The sequence below is a fragment of the Mytilus galloprovincialis genome, chromosome 7 (assembly GCF_965363235.1).
Source record: "Mytilus galloprovincialis chromosome 7, xbMytGall1.hap1.1, whole genome shotgun sequence".
Taxonomy (NCBI): domain Eukaryota; kingdom Metazoa; phylum Mollusca; class Bivalvia; order Mytilida; family Mytilidae; genus Mytilus; species Mytilus galloprovincialis.
Genome location: NC_134844.1, coordinates 94,935,380 through 94,953,931, shown reverse-complemented (window position 1 = coordinate 94,953,931; position 18,552 = coordinate 94,935,380). Strand labels below are relative to the sequence as shown.

At 31.5% G+C, this 18,552-nt stretch overlaps 1 protein-coding gene across 1 annotated transcript in view; it reads left to right on the top strand.

The window, feature by feature from the left end:
- Positions 1 to 18,552, top strand: part of LOC143084330 (uncharacterized) — a 167,661-nt gene that overhangs the window by 97,135 nt on the left and 51,974 nt on the right. Inside the window, exon 9 of the mRNA XM_076260741.1 lies at positions 10,344 to 10,478. Coding sequence (XP_076116856.1) covers positions 10,344 to 10,478 — 135 coding nt within the window. The remainder of the gene's footprint in view (positions 1 to 10,343; positions 10,479 to 18,552) is intronic.

Genomic DNA, 18,552 nt, shown 5'->3' with positions numbered 1-18,552 from the left:
AAGTAGTATCACTTAGTGAAGAAATAAATAGGTCAAGTATTATTACAAAGTAAAGAAATAAGAAAGTAAAGTCTCATCATTTAGTAAAAAAAATAAGGAGGTCAAGTGTATTATCACAAAGTAAAGAAATAGGAGGTCAAGTATTTTTACAAAGTAAAGAAATAAGAAAGTAAAGTCTTATCATTTAGTAAAGAAATAAAGAGGTAAAGTATAACTGCAAAGTAAAAAAAATAAGGAGTTAAAGTATCGTTTACTAAAGAATCAAGGTCAAGTATTATCACTAAGTAAAGACACAAGGAGGTAAAGTATTACCACAAAGTAAAGAAATAAGGAGGTCAAGTATAATCACTCAGTAAAGAAATATGGAGGTAAAGTTTTATCACCTAGTAAAGAAATAAGGAGGTAAAGTATTATCGCAAAGTAAAGAAGTAAGGAGGTAAAGTGTTTCCAATTAGTAAAGAAATAAATAGGTCAAGTATTATTACAAAGTAAAGAAATAAGAAAGTAAAGTCTCATCATTTAGTAAAAAAATAAGGAGGTCAAGTGTATTATCACAAAGTAAAGAAATAGGAGGTCAAGTATTTTCACTTAGTAAAGAAACGAGGAGGTAAATTATTATCACAAAGTTAAGAAAGGTCAAGTATTATCACTTAGTAAAAAAATAAGGAGGTAAAGTATTATCACTTAGTAAAGAAATAAGAAGGTCAAGTATTACTACAAAGTAAAGAAATAGGAGGTCAAGTGTATAATCACAAAGTAAGGAAATAGGAGGTCAAGTATTATCACAAAGTAAAGAAATAAGGAGGTCAAGTATTATCACTTAGTGAAGACATAAGGAGGTAAAGTAGTATTACAAAGTAAAGAAATAAGAAAGTAAAGTCTTATCATTTACTACAAAAATAAGGAGGTCAAGTGTATTATCACAAAGTAAAGAAATAGGAGGTCAAGTATTATCACAAAGTAAAGAAATAAGGAGGTCAAGTATTACTACAAAGTAAAGAAATAGGAGGTCAAGTGTATTATCACAAAGTAAAGAAATAGGAGGTCCAGTATTATCACAAAGTAAAGAAATAAGGAGGTCAACTATTATCACTTAGTGAAGACATAAGGAGGTAAAGTAGTATTACAAAGTAAAGTCTTATCATTTAGTACAAAAATAAGGAGGTCAAGTGTATTATCACAAAGTAAAGAAATAGGAGGTCAAGTATTATCACAAAGTAAAGAAATAAGGAGGTCAAGTATTATCACTTAGTGAAGAAATAAATAGGTCAAGTATTATTACAAAGTAAAGAAATAAGAAAGTAAAGTCTCATCATTTAGTAAAAAAAATAAGGAGGTCAAGTGTATTATCACAAAGTAAAGAAATAGGAGGTCAAGTATTTTTACAAAGTAAAGAAATAAGAAAGTCAAGTCTTATCACTAAGTAAAGACACAAGGAGGTAAAGTATTACCACAAAGTAAAGAAATAAGGAGGTCAAGTATAATCACTCAGTACAGAAATATGGAGGTAAAGTTTTATCACCTAGTAAAGAAATAAGGAGGTAAAGTATAATCACTTAGTAAAGAAATAAGGAGGTAAAGTATTATCACAAAGCAAAGAAGTAAGGAGGTAAAGTGTTTCCAATTAGTAAAGAAATAAATAGGTCAAGTATTATTACAAAGTAAAGAAATAAAAAAAAGTAAAGTCTCATCATTTAGTAAAAAAAATAAGGAGGTCAAGTGTATTATCACAAAGTAAAGAAATAGGAGGTCAAGTATTTTTACAAAGTAAAGAAATAAGAAAGTAAAGTTTTATCATTTAGTAAAGAAATAAGGAGGTCAAGTATAACTACAAAGTAAAAAAATAAGGAGTTAAAGTATAAATACAAAGTAAAAATATAAGGATGTTTGGTTATATCACAAATTTAAGAAATGAGGAGGTATAGTATTATCGCTTGCAAAAGAAATAAGGTGGTTAAGTATTATCAGTTGGTTAAAAAATAAGAAAGTATAGTATTCGGCTGTTGTCTGCTCTTTGGTCGGGTTGTAGTCTCTTTGACACATTCCCCATTTCCATTCTCAATTTTATTACCATAAAGTAAAAATATAAAGAGGTAAAGTAAACAAATAAAAAGGTAAAGTATTATCACAAAGTAAAGAAATAAATAGGTCAAATATTTTCACAAAGTAAAGAAATTAGGACGTAAAGTATCGTTAACTAAAGAATCAAGGTCAAGTATTATCACTAAGTAAAAAAACAAGGAGGTAAATTATTACCACAAAGTAAAGAAATAAGGAGGTCAAGTATTATCACTTAGTAAAGAAATATGGAGGTAAAGTTTTATCACCTAGTAAAGAAATAAGGAGGTAAAGTATAATCACTTAGTAAAGAAGTAAGGAGGTAAAGTATTACCAATTAGTAAAGAAATAAATAGGTCAAGTATTATCACAAAGTAAAGAAATAAGGAGGTTAAGTATTATCATCTAGTAAAGAAATAAGGAGGTAAAGTTTTATCACCTAGTAAAGAAATAAATAGGTAAAGTATTATCACAAAGTAAAGAAACAAGGATTATCACACAGTAAATATATGAGGAGTTATAGTATTAACACAAAGTAAAGGAATAAGGAGGTCACGTATTATCACAAAGTAAAGAAATAAGGAGGTAAAGTATTATCGCAAAGTAAAGAAATAAGGAGGTAAAGTATTACCACTTAGTAAAGAAATAAATAGGTCAAGTATTATCACAAAGTTAAGAAATAAGGAGGTAAAGTATTACTACAGATAAAAGAAATAAGGTGGTTAAGTATTATCAATTAGTAAAGAAATAAGGAGGTAAAGTTTTGTCACCTAGTAAAGAAATAAATAGGTTAAGTATTATCACAAAGTAAGGAAACAAGGATTATCACACAGTTAATATATCAGGAGTTATAGTATTAACACAAAGAAAAGGAATAAGAAGGTCAAGTATTATCGCTTACAAAAGAAATAAGGTAGTTAAGTATTATCGCTTACTAAAGAAATAAGGTGGTTAAGTATTATCAGTTTGTTAAAAAAGAAGAACTATAGTATTACCATAGAGTAAAAATATAAAGAGGTAAAGTATTATCACCTAGTTAAGAAATAAAAAGTTAAAGTATTATCAAAAAGTAAAGAAAGAAATAGGTCAAATATTGTCACTTAGTAAAGAAATAAGGAGGTAAAGTATTAACACAAAGGAAAGAAATAAGGAGGTCAAGTATTATCAACTAGTTAAAAAAAATAAATTGGAAAAGTATTATCATTAAGTGAAGAAATGAGGAGTTAAAGTATTATCACACAGTAAATATATGAGGAGGTATAATATTACCACAAAGAAAAGGAATTAGGAGGTCAAGTAATATCGCTTACAAAAGAAGTAAGGTGGTTAAGTATTATCACTTTATTTAGAAATAAGGAGGTAAAGTATTACCACAAAGTAAAAAAATATGGAGGTCAAGTATTATCATCTAGTAAAGAAATAAAGAGGTACAGTATTATCACAAAGTAAAGAAATAAGGAGGTCAAGTATTATCACTTAGTAAAGAAATAAGGAGGTAAAGTATTATCATAAAGGGAAGAAATAAGTAGGTAAAGTATTACCACAAAGTACAGAATTAAGAAGGTAAAGTATTACCACAAAATAAAGAAATATGGAGGTCAAGTATTATCATCTAGTAAAGAAATGAGGAGGTACAGTATTATCACAAAGTAAAGAAATAAGGAGGTAAAGTATTACCGCAAAGTAAAGAAATAAAAAGGTCAAGTATTATCACCTAGTAAAGGAATAAGGAGGTAAAGTTCTATCACTTTGTTTAAAAATAAGGAGGTACAGTATTATCACAAAGTAAAGAAATAAGGAGATATAGTATCATCAGAAAGTAAAGACATAAGGAGGTGTTGTATTATCTCCTATTAGAGAGAGAAGTCCTATCAATTGGTAAAGAACAAGATTGTTAAGTATTGCAGCCTTATTATTTTGTTGACAAAAGACGCATCAAACATCTTATGACAACATATTTGTTTGTTTGCACTATAGTTCTTAATAGATCTGTAATATTGACAAAATTGTTGGAAACAATTACAAACAAAATTGTCTTAAAAAGTCAAACAAATTTACAAATATATATCTGAGCCAAAACTGTGTACACATACATCACTGACATATAAATTTGACTGACATAAGATTTCAAACAAACATAAATATATCCGAAAAAGAATAAAAAAAAGAGATTTTGCATGACTGTTGTTACATAGAAATGAAAAGTCCACAATTGGAAAGATGAAATCATCTTTTTTGTTTTGATCATAACCGATCCTCCTTCTTAATTTCTAGATGTAAGTCAGTCAAGATATGAGTCATACTTAACTGTATTTGTTGTATCCTTTATTGCAAGTTCGATGGGATAGATGCGTCCAACATAGTCATCAAACTGTAACGGTCTTTTTTAACGTAAAGTTAAAGGATAATGGTAGCTTCTTTTCATTCTTTCTTAAATGCTCCTGTATGAAGTCTGCCTCATATGAATACATTTATTCTAAAACCAGTTGTTGCCAGTATACGGGTTATGTTCTTCTCTCATATTTAATGATGGTATGATACTAAACCCTGAACGGGAGGGATTGTGCTTGATCTTTCATATGATGAAGACATAATCTTTCAATCAGTTTAATTGAGGTCTGGAACTTGGAATTATAGTCATTTCGTACCCTAACCATTTCGTACCACCCAATTCGTACTCTGGCAAAAACCATTTCGTACCCTGACCTTTTCGTACCTTGACCATTTCGTACCTCATGGAAGTTTATTTGTATGCCATTTCGTACCTCATGTAAGATTTATATGTATGTATTTATATGTTTATGATTTCTTGGTAAAGCTGTCTCATTGATGTGCGCCATTTCGTACCTTATGGCAGATATATATGTATACCATTTCGTACCCCATGGAAGATTTGTATGTATACCATTTCGTACCTCATGAAAGATTTGTATGTATACCATTCTAACCTCATGGAATGTTCGTATGTATGCCACTTCGTACCTCGTGGAAGATATTTATGTGTTTCATTTCTCGGTTAAAACAGTCTCAATGGCTGTTTACTGTAAGGTGGTAGAGGCCAAGAGAAACGCCTAAAATTCAAAATTAAAGCACCTATGTGATATTATATAGGAATAAAGTCAATAAAAGAAATTTTTGGAAATCTGTAAAACTTCGTAACGTAAGATATTTATTTCAAATATTAGCTAGCGCTTTAGTAACAGTTCACATTTCTGCCGGTAAAAGTGATTTTTTTTACTTTGGTATAAACTTATAAATAAAGACACGCGACACGTACTGTCGTGTTGTTTTAAAAAAATAGGTAGCGGTCTATTTAATTGGATTAAAAATGTTTATTAAATACACGGGCCATTTAAAATTGCGACGTGTGCCTAAATATTGAGATATAATCATTTGATTATCGTAAGGTGTAGTAGAACCTAAATGTATATATCAGGCCAAAATTAAAATATTGTTTGTTTGCCCTTTTCCGACTCTATTTTTTGAAAAAGGGTAGGTAGGTAGATAAAATATTTTCTTTTTCTTTCCATAAAATAACTTGACTCGGTACATTTTTTTTCATGGTTAGGCAGGTAGGTATAATATTTTATTTTATAGAATACAATATCTGCATGATATCATTTTTGTCTGTATTTGCTTTTGTTTTAAGAATGATCGATTTTACTGATCTTTACTTTTATTAAAGTTTCTGAATAGTCCCAAGAAGTTATGAAAAAATTTTATCATTTAGAATGTGAAGTTAATTCATATGCACTACTATTTGTTTTCAAATATCAAAATATAGGGCTCGAGCATATTTTCAACAATTATATGCCTGGAACTTTTAAGAGTTTTAACTTGCACTAGTATTCTGTACTACGTACATGTACCTTGCACGCTTAACTTGACCGAAAGATTTTTTACTATCATATATATCTCCCTAACATTGTTTGTGAAACAGCTGTACAATGTGCAATCTATTATGGGGTAGGACCTTTATTTGGGCCCCGGGATCGGTGTGTTTTAAGCTCGGAATTTCAGGATTTCCAGGAATTGTTTTTTCGAATTTCGGGATGCAGAATTTAAATTTGTTTAAATTTGGGAGCTCAGGATTTCGTGTTTTAATGCCCAAGATTTCAGGATCAGGACCCTCCTACCCCATCTATAACATGTGTTATTCCGACATTCTATCAATTTTAACAAAATTGAACTGAAATTATCAGAGATAATATCTGTGAAATAAAAAAAGTATTTGACTAGAATATAAAGCCACTGCCCGGCAGTGCATTTCCCACCATCATCATCGTGCAGCCTGTAAAAGAGCTAAAACTAAGCATTTATCTTACTTTACTTACAACCCTAGAGACTGAGTGTTTAAATTTTCGTGTGTTACAGTGTTATTAATAAAAATCTAAAAGACTTGAAACTCAAATGTCACGTATTTTACATCGCATTTATAAATGGTCTGCAAGGAAAACTTGGCGATTTTACTGCCAATTATTCTCCAATTTACAGGACTTCGGTTCATGTCAGATATAAATAAAATGTCAAAGCTGGTAGAAGGCAGCGTTAACATAATCATCTTGATATACGGATCACTAAAGGTCATCCTTTAGTTACATAGGATACAACATCCGTTAACAAAATATTTTGTTCACACGTTGATAATTTTGACAAAATTGTATTGGACAAACTTTTTTGAATGAACCCTGCTCTTTAAGTATAAAGGGCAACGTTCGTCATACTTTCAACATCGACTTCAATCAAATGCTTTGAATCTCTAAATGCAAGTGGTCATGCCAAACGCTCACGTGATAGCAAATGGACTTAACCTTATACGGGGAAGATAAAACCCGTGGAATCCGGTAAAAAAGTTTTGAGCGGGAAATACAAATATAAGAGATTCGGTAGGAACCAAAAAAAATTATAAATAAAATATTTCTGGTAAATACAAATAAAAGATTTTCAGTAGGAACGAATTTATAGGGTCGGTTGGTAAAGGGCAAACAAACAATATCTTAATTTAAGCCTCATATGCATGGATTTTTTTTGAATAATACTTATAGAAAATATGCAATACACACTAAAAAAGATATCTACCAAACCTTTTTAAAATGTAGAAGTTTAGATATAATTAAGGATACAAAATAAATTAACTTGTTATTTCTCAAATTGAAAAAGCCATTACAAGTTCTTTGATTAGTTACATAAGGTGCAAATTCTTATGCAAACATTTTTAATCATGACCTTCTTCTTGGGTTAATATCAGCTTGTGTCTCTTTTCACTGCATTTCCTGACAGAAACAACTGTTAATAACTATAAAAACAGTTGCAGATAATTATTCCTTTGTTGGTTAATTAACCTTATATTTTTTTTAGATGAAAAATTAATAAAGGATAAATCCAGCAAACACACAAAGTGTACTTTAAACTATGTAAGTTTCGAAGTGCTGCTTAATCAAACCAATCATCGGTCTTTATAAAATTTCTACGGCTGGATGCATTTTAGTTATGTTATATTAAAAAAAAATCATCTCAAAATGTTTTATATCTTAAACAAATGAGAACTTTTACAAATATATGATACGAAGTAGTAAAAATGTATTTAGTCCATGAGGTACGAAATGGTAGATGCATTTAGCCCATAGGGTACGAAATGGTAATTTTGGGTACGAAATGGCAGAGGTACGAAATGGTCAAGGTACGAAATGACCTTAGTTAGTAACTGCTAGTAGTCCTTTGTTAATTTATGTATCATTGTCATTTTGCTTTCTTTCTTCTGTTACCTATTCTGACATCGGACTCGGACTTCTTTTAAACTGAGCGTATTGTTGTGTGTTTGTTTATTCTACATTGGCTAGAAGTATAGGGAAGGGTTGAGATCTCACAAAACATGTTTAACCCCGCAGAATTTTTGCGTCCGTACCAAATCAAGAGCCTCTGGCCTTTGTTAGTCTTGTATGTTTTTTTAATTTTAGTTTATGTATATGTTTCGGAGTGCAACGTCGATTCTCACTGAACTAATACACATCTTTGTTTAGGGGCCAGCTGAAGCCCGCCTCCGGGTGCGGGAGTTTCTCGCTGTGTAGAAGACCCATTGGTGGCCTTCGGATGTTTTCTGCTCTTTGGTCGGGTTGTTGTCTCTTTGACACATTCCCCATTTCCATTCTCAATTTTACAAGAAAAAGTCAGCAGGAAGAGGAGCACATTTGATTCAATGAGTATGCCGATTCTTTGTTGAAAAACACGTCCTCCAAACGTAACATGTATATTGTCCATCAAGGAAATCATGCATCTTGATAAAGTCAGTTTCTTAGAATTTGTTTTAATCAGAGTGGTCTTTTTTTTACAAATTGCGATGTTTACCTCCCTAAAATAAGACGTTTGTATCCATGTTGTCTAAAGCAAAACCAATTCGTTCATTTTGTGTTTTAGTTTGAAATGGGGAGTACTTCTGTAAAGGTTAGAACAGTCTAATATTTTAATACTATGACAAAAAAAAAAAAAAAAAAAAAGATTTTATGTACTCTAACAGATCTTTGAATTTTCTTTCTGGTATCAACTTCTGATTCACAGCGCCCTTAGACTAGAAAGTTTCACAATAACTCGGAAGGCTGGCTCTGATATCTGATAAAATTGAAGTTGATAATATAGAATGAGGTTTTTTAGAGCAATTAGAAGACCCAGTAATATGATGTAATGTTATAACTGTATAGCCTAAACCATTAATTGTTAATGTAATCGTCGAATAAATATTTGCTATTGTCTATTGTCTAAACAAAGTCACTCCGTAATTGGCCAGTAGCTTGACGAGGATAATTTGTTACACGTGATGACGTTTCTGACCAGATGGACACCTACTTCCTGTTAACCCATACTTTAGCTTACGAGCGGGAACATGGAAGGAACAGCACAAGATAAAATTGGGAAAATCAATTGCCAAGCGCTTGTCATGGTTCATGAGCGAACTCATAACTATTTGTTATTGAACAATGAGAGCAATCAACCAACGAAAAATCTCTAATAACAACATACAGAAACAAATATCACAAAGTTTAAAAAAAAAAAAAAACCAGACAGCAATATTTTCAAGCGGGGGCATATAGGTCCCATGGACACATTCTTCTTTTATTTCATTAACACAACAAGACATGTCTTTATTTGAATAATAATCAATAAGCCCAAGCTCTTTCTGAAGTTTGAAAAGTATTTACAATACTATTCCAAAGTGTTATACTTTCTCTTGGTAAACTCTCTATAGCATAGACAATATAGATTAATTTTGTTTAAATTCTTATCAGATAAATAAAAGAAATATCCAATTATAGTTTATTAGTTATAAGAACGTAAACCCCCCCCCCCCCCAACACACACACACAACAATAAATCATATCAAACGCTATAGATATTAACAACTACATGTATATAATTATACAATTATTTAAAATCTGTTAAGGTTCATGTGGATCTTTTGGATAAAATGACTGTATTTACACCTCAAAAAGTACTCTAATTACAAACAAACCTGTGCATCCGAAATAGTTTTAAGGCATAGCATGACTTAGATAAATAAAATTTCAATGCATTTTATGCTTTAGAAAATAATAAACTTAATTGGATTTTGCTGTGCATTGTTTTTCGGCAGAATATGTAAAGTTAACAAACACTTGAGTTTTTGATATGGTCACCTCAACCACGTAGTTTAAACACCCAGAGTTGTCATATGTATATTGCTCTTCTCTTGTCCATGTCAATCAATAAAGTTCATTTCAATTATTACCTATGGGGAAGTTTCAAATCTCTTTCCAAACTTTCTGCATTTAGGCTCCTTAAGAACGAAAAAAAGTGGAAAGCAAAATCCAGTTAATATTTCAATTTTCTGAAATATAAAATTCATTTCAGTTTAGTTTATCTAGATCATGCTGTGTCTTAAAATTATTCTAGATGCACAGGTTTGACTGTACTCAAAGTAAATTTTGAAGTGTAAACACAGTCATTTTAGCTAAACGGTCCACATGTACCTTAGATCCGAAAAAAAAATGACACAAGCAATCAAGCTGCTTTTGGAATTCATATTAATCCCTCAGTGGTTTTCAATGGGTTTGAATAATCAATTTGAACATCGGTTTACTACTGATATCATTAACTTAAAGTAAAATGACATTAACTTTTAAGGTTCGTAACTTTTCCGAAAAAACTTGGTGCGAAATACTCTGTATTTTACCGAAAATCGACTTATTGATCATCTCTCTGCATCACATTTTAATAAGTTATAACAGTACATGTATGTATATATTCATTAATAGGAGGAAAATACAAAGAATCGTGTTACACAATAGAGGATGGTTCAACTTGTTACAGCAATATGATTTGTGTGAATGATGTTTGTGGTTGTAATGCCACCCAGTATCACAACCCACATGTTCATAGTTGTAATACAAGTAAGTATCTTTAAGTCAGTTTTTGTTCAAAGTAGTTCCGACAGTTATTTATGTCTTCAAAGTAGAAGAACTATATTAAGGGATATAACTCTATAACTAAGTAAAAGTAATACTTTTGCAATAAAAAGTATAATCAATACCTTAAGGGTTACTAAGGAAAAAAGTTATGAAAATTGGAAAAAATAAACATCTTTGATTTCTAAAGTTATTTAGGTAGCATGTCCCGTATCGATGCACACAAACAACTACATCTCAATTATTGGAGATTATCTTCAGCGATTTGGAACAACTATTATTTTATTTTTTCAAACCAGTATTCAGTTATGGCTGAAACTGAACCAACATCTGCCCGATATAAACAGTTTATTAGCTCATTATATCTTTTACAACATGTCTGTCTTCCTCTCAAAATGATATATTATCTGAAGCTTTTTGAGATAAAACAGGAGCAATTTTTTTAAAATTTAATTCATTGTCTGAAAGAAATGCACAATGAAAAAAACTTTGTACCCGGGCCAATTAACTACAGTTTTTATTAGAATTCTTCGACTGCACTACCTACTCCCGTAATTATGATCTCAATTCAATGCTTTGACTTTCGGCCTCTTTTACTTGTCTACTTTTCAACTTTATGATATCATGATTTTAAGTAAAAAAACAAAAAACCTCTCAACACTTCGAAAACCACGTTCATAATCTAAATTCCACTGCCGCTAATCGAAATGCATCTTCAAAATGTAGCACATTTCACAATTGTGTTAAAGGAAGCAATGCCTCTGCAGCTAGATTTTTTAACGAAAACGCATGTGGATATCCACAAAACTTTTTCTCTTTCCTTTCATATGACATTACTTGAAAAACCCAAAACATCATATATCTTGTAACATGAACAAAACCGAAATGTAGTATTCAATATGTAGGGCAAACTGGACGTGGATTTTTCAAACGAACACAAGAATATCTATACCGCTTCCGCAGACCCAAGAAATTCAACCGTTTAATATACCAACATTTAGAAAACCACAAACACAATATTAAACCAGGACAATCACATCAACAGTTTGAAGATTCCCGTAAACTTTGCGAACTTTCTAGGATTAACGACTACAGACAGCGTATCCCCGAGGTCTAAATGACAATATCATGGGCCAAGGGAACATATTTATAACTTCCTTTATTGATATCACGACTATTGTTGATAAATAAAGGCAACAGTAGTATACCACTGTTCAATAGTCATAATTCGATTAGGCAAGAAACAAATCCGGGTAACAAATTAAAAGACAACGTAAGCATAGGTCTCATGGCAAACGATTTAACCGCAATCAACGAAATAAACATCGTTCTAATTTTACACTTGATGATTTTTTATTTATATTTAAAAACAATGGTAGACATCAATAAATATGTAAACTGGGTCAAATACCAATAAGTAAATTGCATAATATTTATAATGAGTGTGAAATAGTATAGTTTTTCATTCCAAAATATGAGTGTACACGAATTATTGCAGCCTTTTGTCACTATAGACTGTTATCTCAAATTGCCAAACCTGAAGATCATAAAAAGTATTTCATAAAAATAAACTTTGTTAGTCTTGTATTATTTTAAATTTTAGTTTCTTGTGTATAATTCGGAGTTTAGTATGACGTCCATTATCACTGTACTATTATGCATATTTTAGGGGCCAGCTGAAGGACACCTACGGGTGCGGGAATTCTCGCTACATTGAAGACCCATTGGTTGCCTTCGGCTGTTGTTTGCTCTATGGTCGGGTGGTTGTCGCTTTGACATATTCACCATTTCCTTTCTCAATTTTACATTAATAGAGGTATTGATTTTATCAATTTGTCTAGTAATTTTGCATGACTCTACCATTCAAAACGTTATACCTCCATATTTTGATAACATAAAGCCACCTATAATTTGTCATTCGTATAAAAAACCAAGTAGAAGTTTGAATTTTAATTGTACGTCAGTTACATCAAACGTCAGAATAGAAAATAATGCTCATTCGACATGAGTTTGAGAAACATCAAAGTTAAGATATGATACCGATGGCCATGTAATTATAGGGGACCTCAATATCGTCTAGACCGAGAGGTTATAAACTTTCTGAAAAAGGACCAAAACAATTGGAGAATGTCGTCAGGTTATTAAAGATGATCTTTCATCCTATCGTAAAAAATGGTATGAACAGGAGAAATCCGACAAAAAGTCACTTGATTCCTTTTAGAATAAATGTCTGAATATTGTTGATATTCGCATATCACATTTCGGAAATAGTTTAGAAATATATAAATAAATTAATAATACGCCCGTTTCTAGGATTAAAAACAAAATTCAAGTACTCGCAAAGCGTTTTGTGTTCGTATCGTTTGACAAAGCAGCTAACAATGTGGTGGCGGTATGACGTAAATACTACACGGAAGTCTTTAAGAATGAAATTATACATTCAACTACATTCAAGACAGTATGCTCCACAGAGAGTCATATAGTAAATAGTCATGTCACACAACCATACCTCAGCTTAAGGCCTCTTCTGGACATTTGAAGGTCCCAACTATGTATTGTTTAACTCACTTAATACACAAGAAAGGCGTAAAACATCGTTTGATCCCGGCCTCTAGTAAGTTTTCTACTACTAGAATTTCAGTGCTTTTAACGTGTTTCTTATAACTAACTACTATCAAAAAATTGATCATTAACTTTTGTAATAAAACATATGAAAATAGTGGAATCAACTAGTTTTGATATGTAAAAAACTCTTCTGATGTGTTAGATAAATAACGTACTGATGATGGTCCTTTTGATTCGGTTGACAGTTTTGACTTTTGAACTCTTTACAGTACATTTCCACACAATCTTATCAAACAACAGTTTTCCCATTTAATTAAATGGTCGTTCGATAAATCTAATTGCAAATTTATTTGCTGCAACTCATATAAAGCCTTTTTTTCTAAAACGAGAAAGATAAATATGCTAGATATACTTACCATGCTTACTGGAGGTGTGATGAGATAATTACAACCACATTTTTTTTCCCTTGACAACATTTATGTACGTTCCGGCAATAAAATTTACAGACATATTGTAGGTAGTCCTATGGGCACCAATTATACCCCTTTAATAGCATACTTGTTCCTTTACTGTTATGAATCACAGTTAATGGCCAAACTCAATAAAGACCTGTCTATATTCAATTTAATTGATAAATTTAACAACACTTACCATTATCTTGATGATATTTTTTTCGTTAAATAATCAAGAATTCTCTAAATATACTGCCGAAATTCACCCACAGAAACTTACTTTAAATAAATCAAATATTAACAGCAATAAGTGTCCTTTCCTAAATTTAGATATTTCAGTTTAAAACTAGAACATTTACGACAAAAGGGATGATTTTTTTTTCCTTTTGTTAATTTTCCTATTTTGGACGGTGATGTTCCTCTGAAACCATCTTACGGTGTTTATATATCCCAACTCGTTCGTTATGCTCTTGTCTGAAGTGACGTTTTGGATTTCAATGAGCGTATTCTATGTATTACTGGTAAATTATTAAGTCAGGGATTTCTTTACCACAAATTAGTTAAAACCTTTCATAAATTCTTCCATAGATACAAATATTTGGTTTGCAAGTTTGGCTGTACCTGTAAAAAAAGTTATTTCAGACGGAATAGCAGATCCCAAACTTTACGGTGATGTTATTTACCGAGCCCTGAAATGTATATACAATCAGGGTAAACTTATTAATCCTTGAAATAACTTATTCTAATAGGTTTCCATTTCAACACTGTAATTAGATCTTTAACCCTGCCACATTCTATATGTGCCTGTCCCAAGTCAAGAACCTGTAGAGTTCAGTGGTTGTCGTTGGTTCATGTCTGTCATATTTGTTGTTTGTTAATTGTTTTGTTATAAATTAGACCGTTAGTTTTCTCAATTGAATTGTTTCATATTTTTCATGTTAGGGCCTTTTATAATTGTATAAAGTTCGAGATTGCATGTTCGTTACGTAAGCGCGTCACTGTTTTTGATATCATGTGGTGTTTTTCGTTGATGGAATATGTTCGTTGTTGTTCTGTGGTTTGCATGTTGTGTCGACTTTTATATTATTTTATTGTGCGTTTCTCTGTTATGGATGTTCTTGCGTGTGTTTGAGCTGTATTTCTGTCACGCAGTGTTTAAGCGATATATATTTTTAACATTGTCATAAAGCGGGAGGTTTGGCATGCTATGAAACCAGGTTCAACCCACCATTTTTTCTTAAAATGTCCTGTACCAAGTCAGGAATACGGCAGTTGTTATCAAATAGTTCGTTTCTATGTGTGTTGAACTTTGTTTTTGTTGCACTTTGGTGTTCATGTTGTTCGTTTGTTTTCCTCTTATAGTTGATATATGTTTCCCTCGGTTTTGGTTTGTAACCCGAGTTGTTTTCTCTCAATCGATTTATGACTTTTGAACACCGGTATACTACTGTTGCCTTTATTTATAGCTATGAGTTTTTGTCATTGTTGAAGACCGAACAGTTGCCTATAATTGCTTGCATCCACTTTATTTGAACTTTGGTGGATAGTTTTCTCATTGGCAATCAAATTTCATCTCCTTTTTTATTTATATATTCAATAGGTTTTATAACGAGTGAGAATTGGATATCAAGTGATATCGAGTCGAGTTTATCTACTATAAGTATAATAATAAATGAGCATGTGGCGAATTTATTATTGTTATTTAAATTAAAAAGTGAGAGTTGATATCAAGCCATATCAAATTCTCACTAGTTGATATACCTATTTCTTTTAAGGTTAATATTCTCATTGAGCTTAATAGAAATTTCCGCGACTCGTTTGTATGGACAGCATGACGTCATGTGTTCTGGCTAGCATCAAACTTAAACCACAGACATTTTAAAACTTTATGTACGCTTTAAAATGTAATATTTTCATGTGAGAAGTGTGAGTGTTTTGTATATTATTGAAGACATCACATCTCTGTTGTCATTTAGGAAATGTATATCGTTTTAACCTTTGAAAATTATTGATGACCTAAGGAATTACCAATAGAAATATCGCAGTTTCGTTTCATGATGCTGGCCAATCAGATTAACGCATTTTTCGTATCACTCTTTCTTTTCACAACCGTGCAGTATGATACGAGAATTATCTCTTAATAAAAAAGTAAAATAACAAAAATACCGAATTCCGAGGAAAATTCAAAACGGAAAGCTCCTTGTCAAATAACAAAATCAAAAGCACAAACTCATCAAACGAATGGAAAACAACTGTCATATTCCTGACTTGGTACAGGCATTTCTTTATGTAGAAAATAGTGAATTAAACCTGGTTTTATAGCCATGATAGGTAAAAAAGTCAAAAATAGGGGTACAGCAGTCAACATTGTGTTATAATCTTAATCGCTATAAAACAGATAATTATGTCAATAAAAAAAGGCATTTATACAAAGCACAGAAGTAAAAATGAAAGACAAGAATACCAAAATTACCATACAAAAATAACACAATGGCGGGATGTGTAAGTACCAAGCCACGTCAAAAGGATACCAAAAACGGACTAAACACTAAATGTTAATAATTTACAAAGACAAATAAAAACCCCTATAACACGTAATTAAGATGAGAAACAACGTCTGTACCTTGAATCTATACATCAAGCCCAACATGTATTATTTGTGAAGTTGATACGGAATATTTATCAACAAGGTATTGGTATCTTCCGATGAACTTTTTTAGAAAAAGGAGGAGACGTTCTTTGACATAACCCTGGTTCATCAACTTTCTACTCAGACACTGGTGACGTTTTATTAAGTCTGATTAGCAGCTGCAAGCTCTTAAATACCGAATGAGTTGGGAAATATATATCCCATATGCAGGTGAAGTTGGTCTATTGCTACTAAGGCGGGAGAAATTGATAATTTCAGAATTAAAATCGTCTCGTTTGTCAAAAATGAGGCAGATGAAGCCTTGTCTGTTGTTTCTTTAATTCCTAGTTCTGGAGGATATATTAATGGAACCCAATTAGAAAAGTTCGGATTGTTAAAGGAAAGAACATCATCAATATATCTGAATGTGAAATTAAATGATCTGGCTTCTTTGATCTTCTTGGTATTGACAAGTGTCTGAAGAAACTACGACTCATAGTAAAAAAGAAGAGGTCGACAAGGAGAGGCGCACAGTTCGTACCCATTGGAATGCCGATAATTTGTTGAAAAAGTCTACCTTCCATCCGGAAATAGATAACAGACCACAACCATAAAAGAAATTTAATATCACTTGAAATCATTTAGTATGACAGTATCAAAGTGTACCACTTGATTAAAGTAAAAAATAAAAATGAAATAACAATTTTGATCTAATGCTTATATCATTTCTCTTATTTGTATTTCGTTCATGGCAACGGACATATGTGATTTCTTCAATAATATACAAAACATTTTGTCATGTTTGGGCCTTTGACAACTTACTTTAAGTTATGAGTTTTTTGTTGAAGGCAGTGCTGTTGCTTACATCCATGTCTTTGGTCTGTGTTCGATAGATGTCTCATTTTCAATCATACCACTTTCCAATTTTGTTCATATAAAATACAGGTTAAACCAAATGTCTAAGTGCTATGTGTAATAGTTAACTTATAAATGCAAAATATTTGTCATCGTAAATTTTTAAATAAACATATCTAAATATTAAGCATTTTGATTTTAAAAAAATGTATCATGTGATGGTTCTCGGAATTCGGTTGACAGTTTTCGGCTCTTTATACTGCACTTCTACGAAGGACGTAAAGAATTGATATTGATAAAGTGGTATTTTCAATTATACACAATCTAATCAAATGGAAGAATTTTTATTTAACTAAATGGTCTTTTAAAAAATCTCATTAGAAATCAGTTCGTCGCAACTCATATACAGCTTTCTTCTGTAATATAAAGGATATAAATGCAACATACACTTACTAAAACTATGATGAAAGTTACAAGTCTCAACAACAAAAAACTGACAATATCTATGTATTGTGTGTTCCTGTGGGCGCAAATTGCGCCCTTTAAAAGCAGGCGTGTTTCTATATACCTATATCCAATCTCAGTAAAGATCCGTCTATATCATAGAACAGTATAATGACATAAAAATGATGAAATGTTTGAGTTCATTAATGAAGAATTATCTAACTATACTGATGACATTAACCAAGTGAGCTGCATTTAAATACATGTTAATCTAATATAAAGAGCAATAATTGTCCTTTTCTTGAAATTGATATTTGTTTCGAAAGATTTGATTTGATACTAAAAGGTCACTGAATTTGACCCCTTATATGGTGTTTTCATATTTTACGAGCTGCAACCATCACTGTAATTGAGAAAATTGAAAGATCTGTTTTTAATGAGATTGACGTTCCTTTGGCCTTTCTGAAGGTGTGAATATTTCCAACCATGTTCGTTTTGCCCGTGTCTAGTTTCAAGGACGTTATTGTATAATTGTTTAATTGGAAAATAATTAAATCATAATTTAATTACCACACATTCTCAAAAACTGTTAATAAATGCTGTCATTGATACAGGAATTTGGCTATACCGGTACGAATATTATAACAAACTGGATATCATAACTTAATTTTTAGAGATACTTTTTCATAAGGGGATGCTTTTATCAGACTGGTAATGTAGTCTTTACCCTCAAACTTTTCGATGCATACTAAAATATCTTTCGTAACTGCGAGTACAATACGATTGGTGCATTGCGCTTTTTGTCTTTTAGTACATTTTGTATTCGCTTCTTGCCGATCTCAGTAGTAAAAAAACGATTTCAACTGACATTCACAGTTTATTCTCAAGTTGCATTGTCATGTTACACAACTCTCCGAGGTAAAGGGAAGGTTGAGCGCTCATAAATATGTTTACAATGCTCTTCAACTTCGTACTTGTTTGGCTCGATAAATATTTTGATATGAGCGTCACTGATGAGTCTTATGTAGACGAAACGCGCGTCTGGCGTACTCAATTATAATCCTGGTACCTTTGATAACTATTTACACCACTGGGTCGATGCCACTGCTGGTGG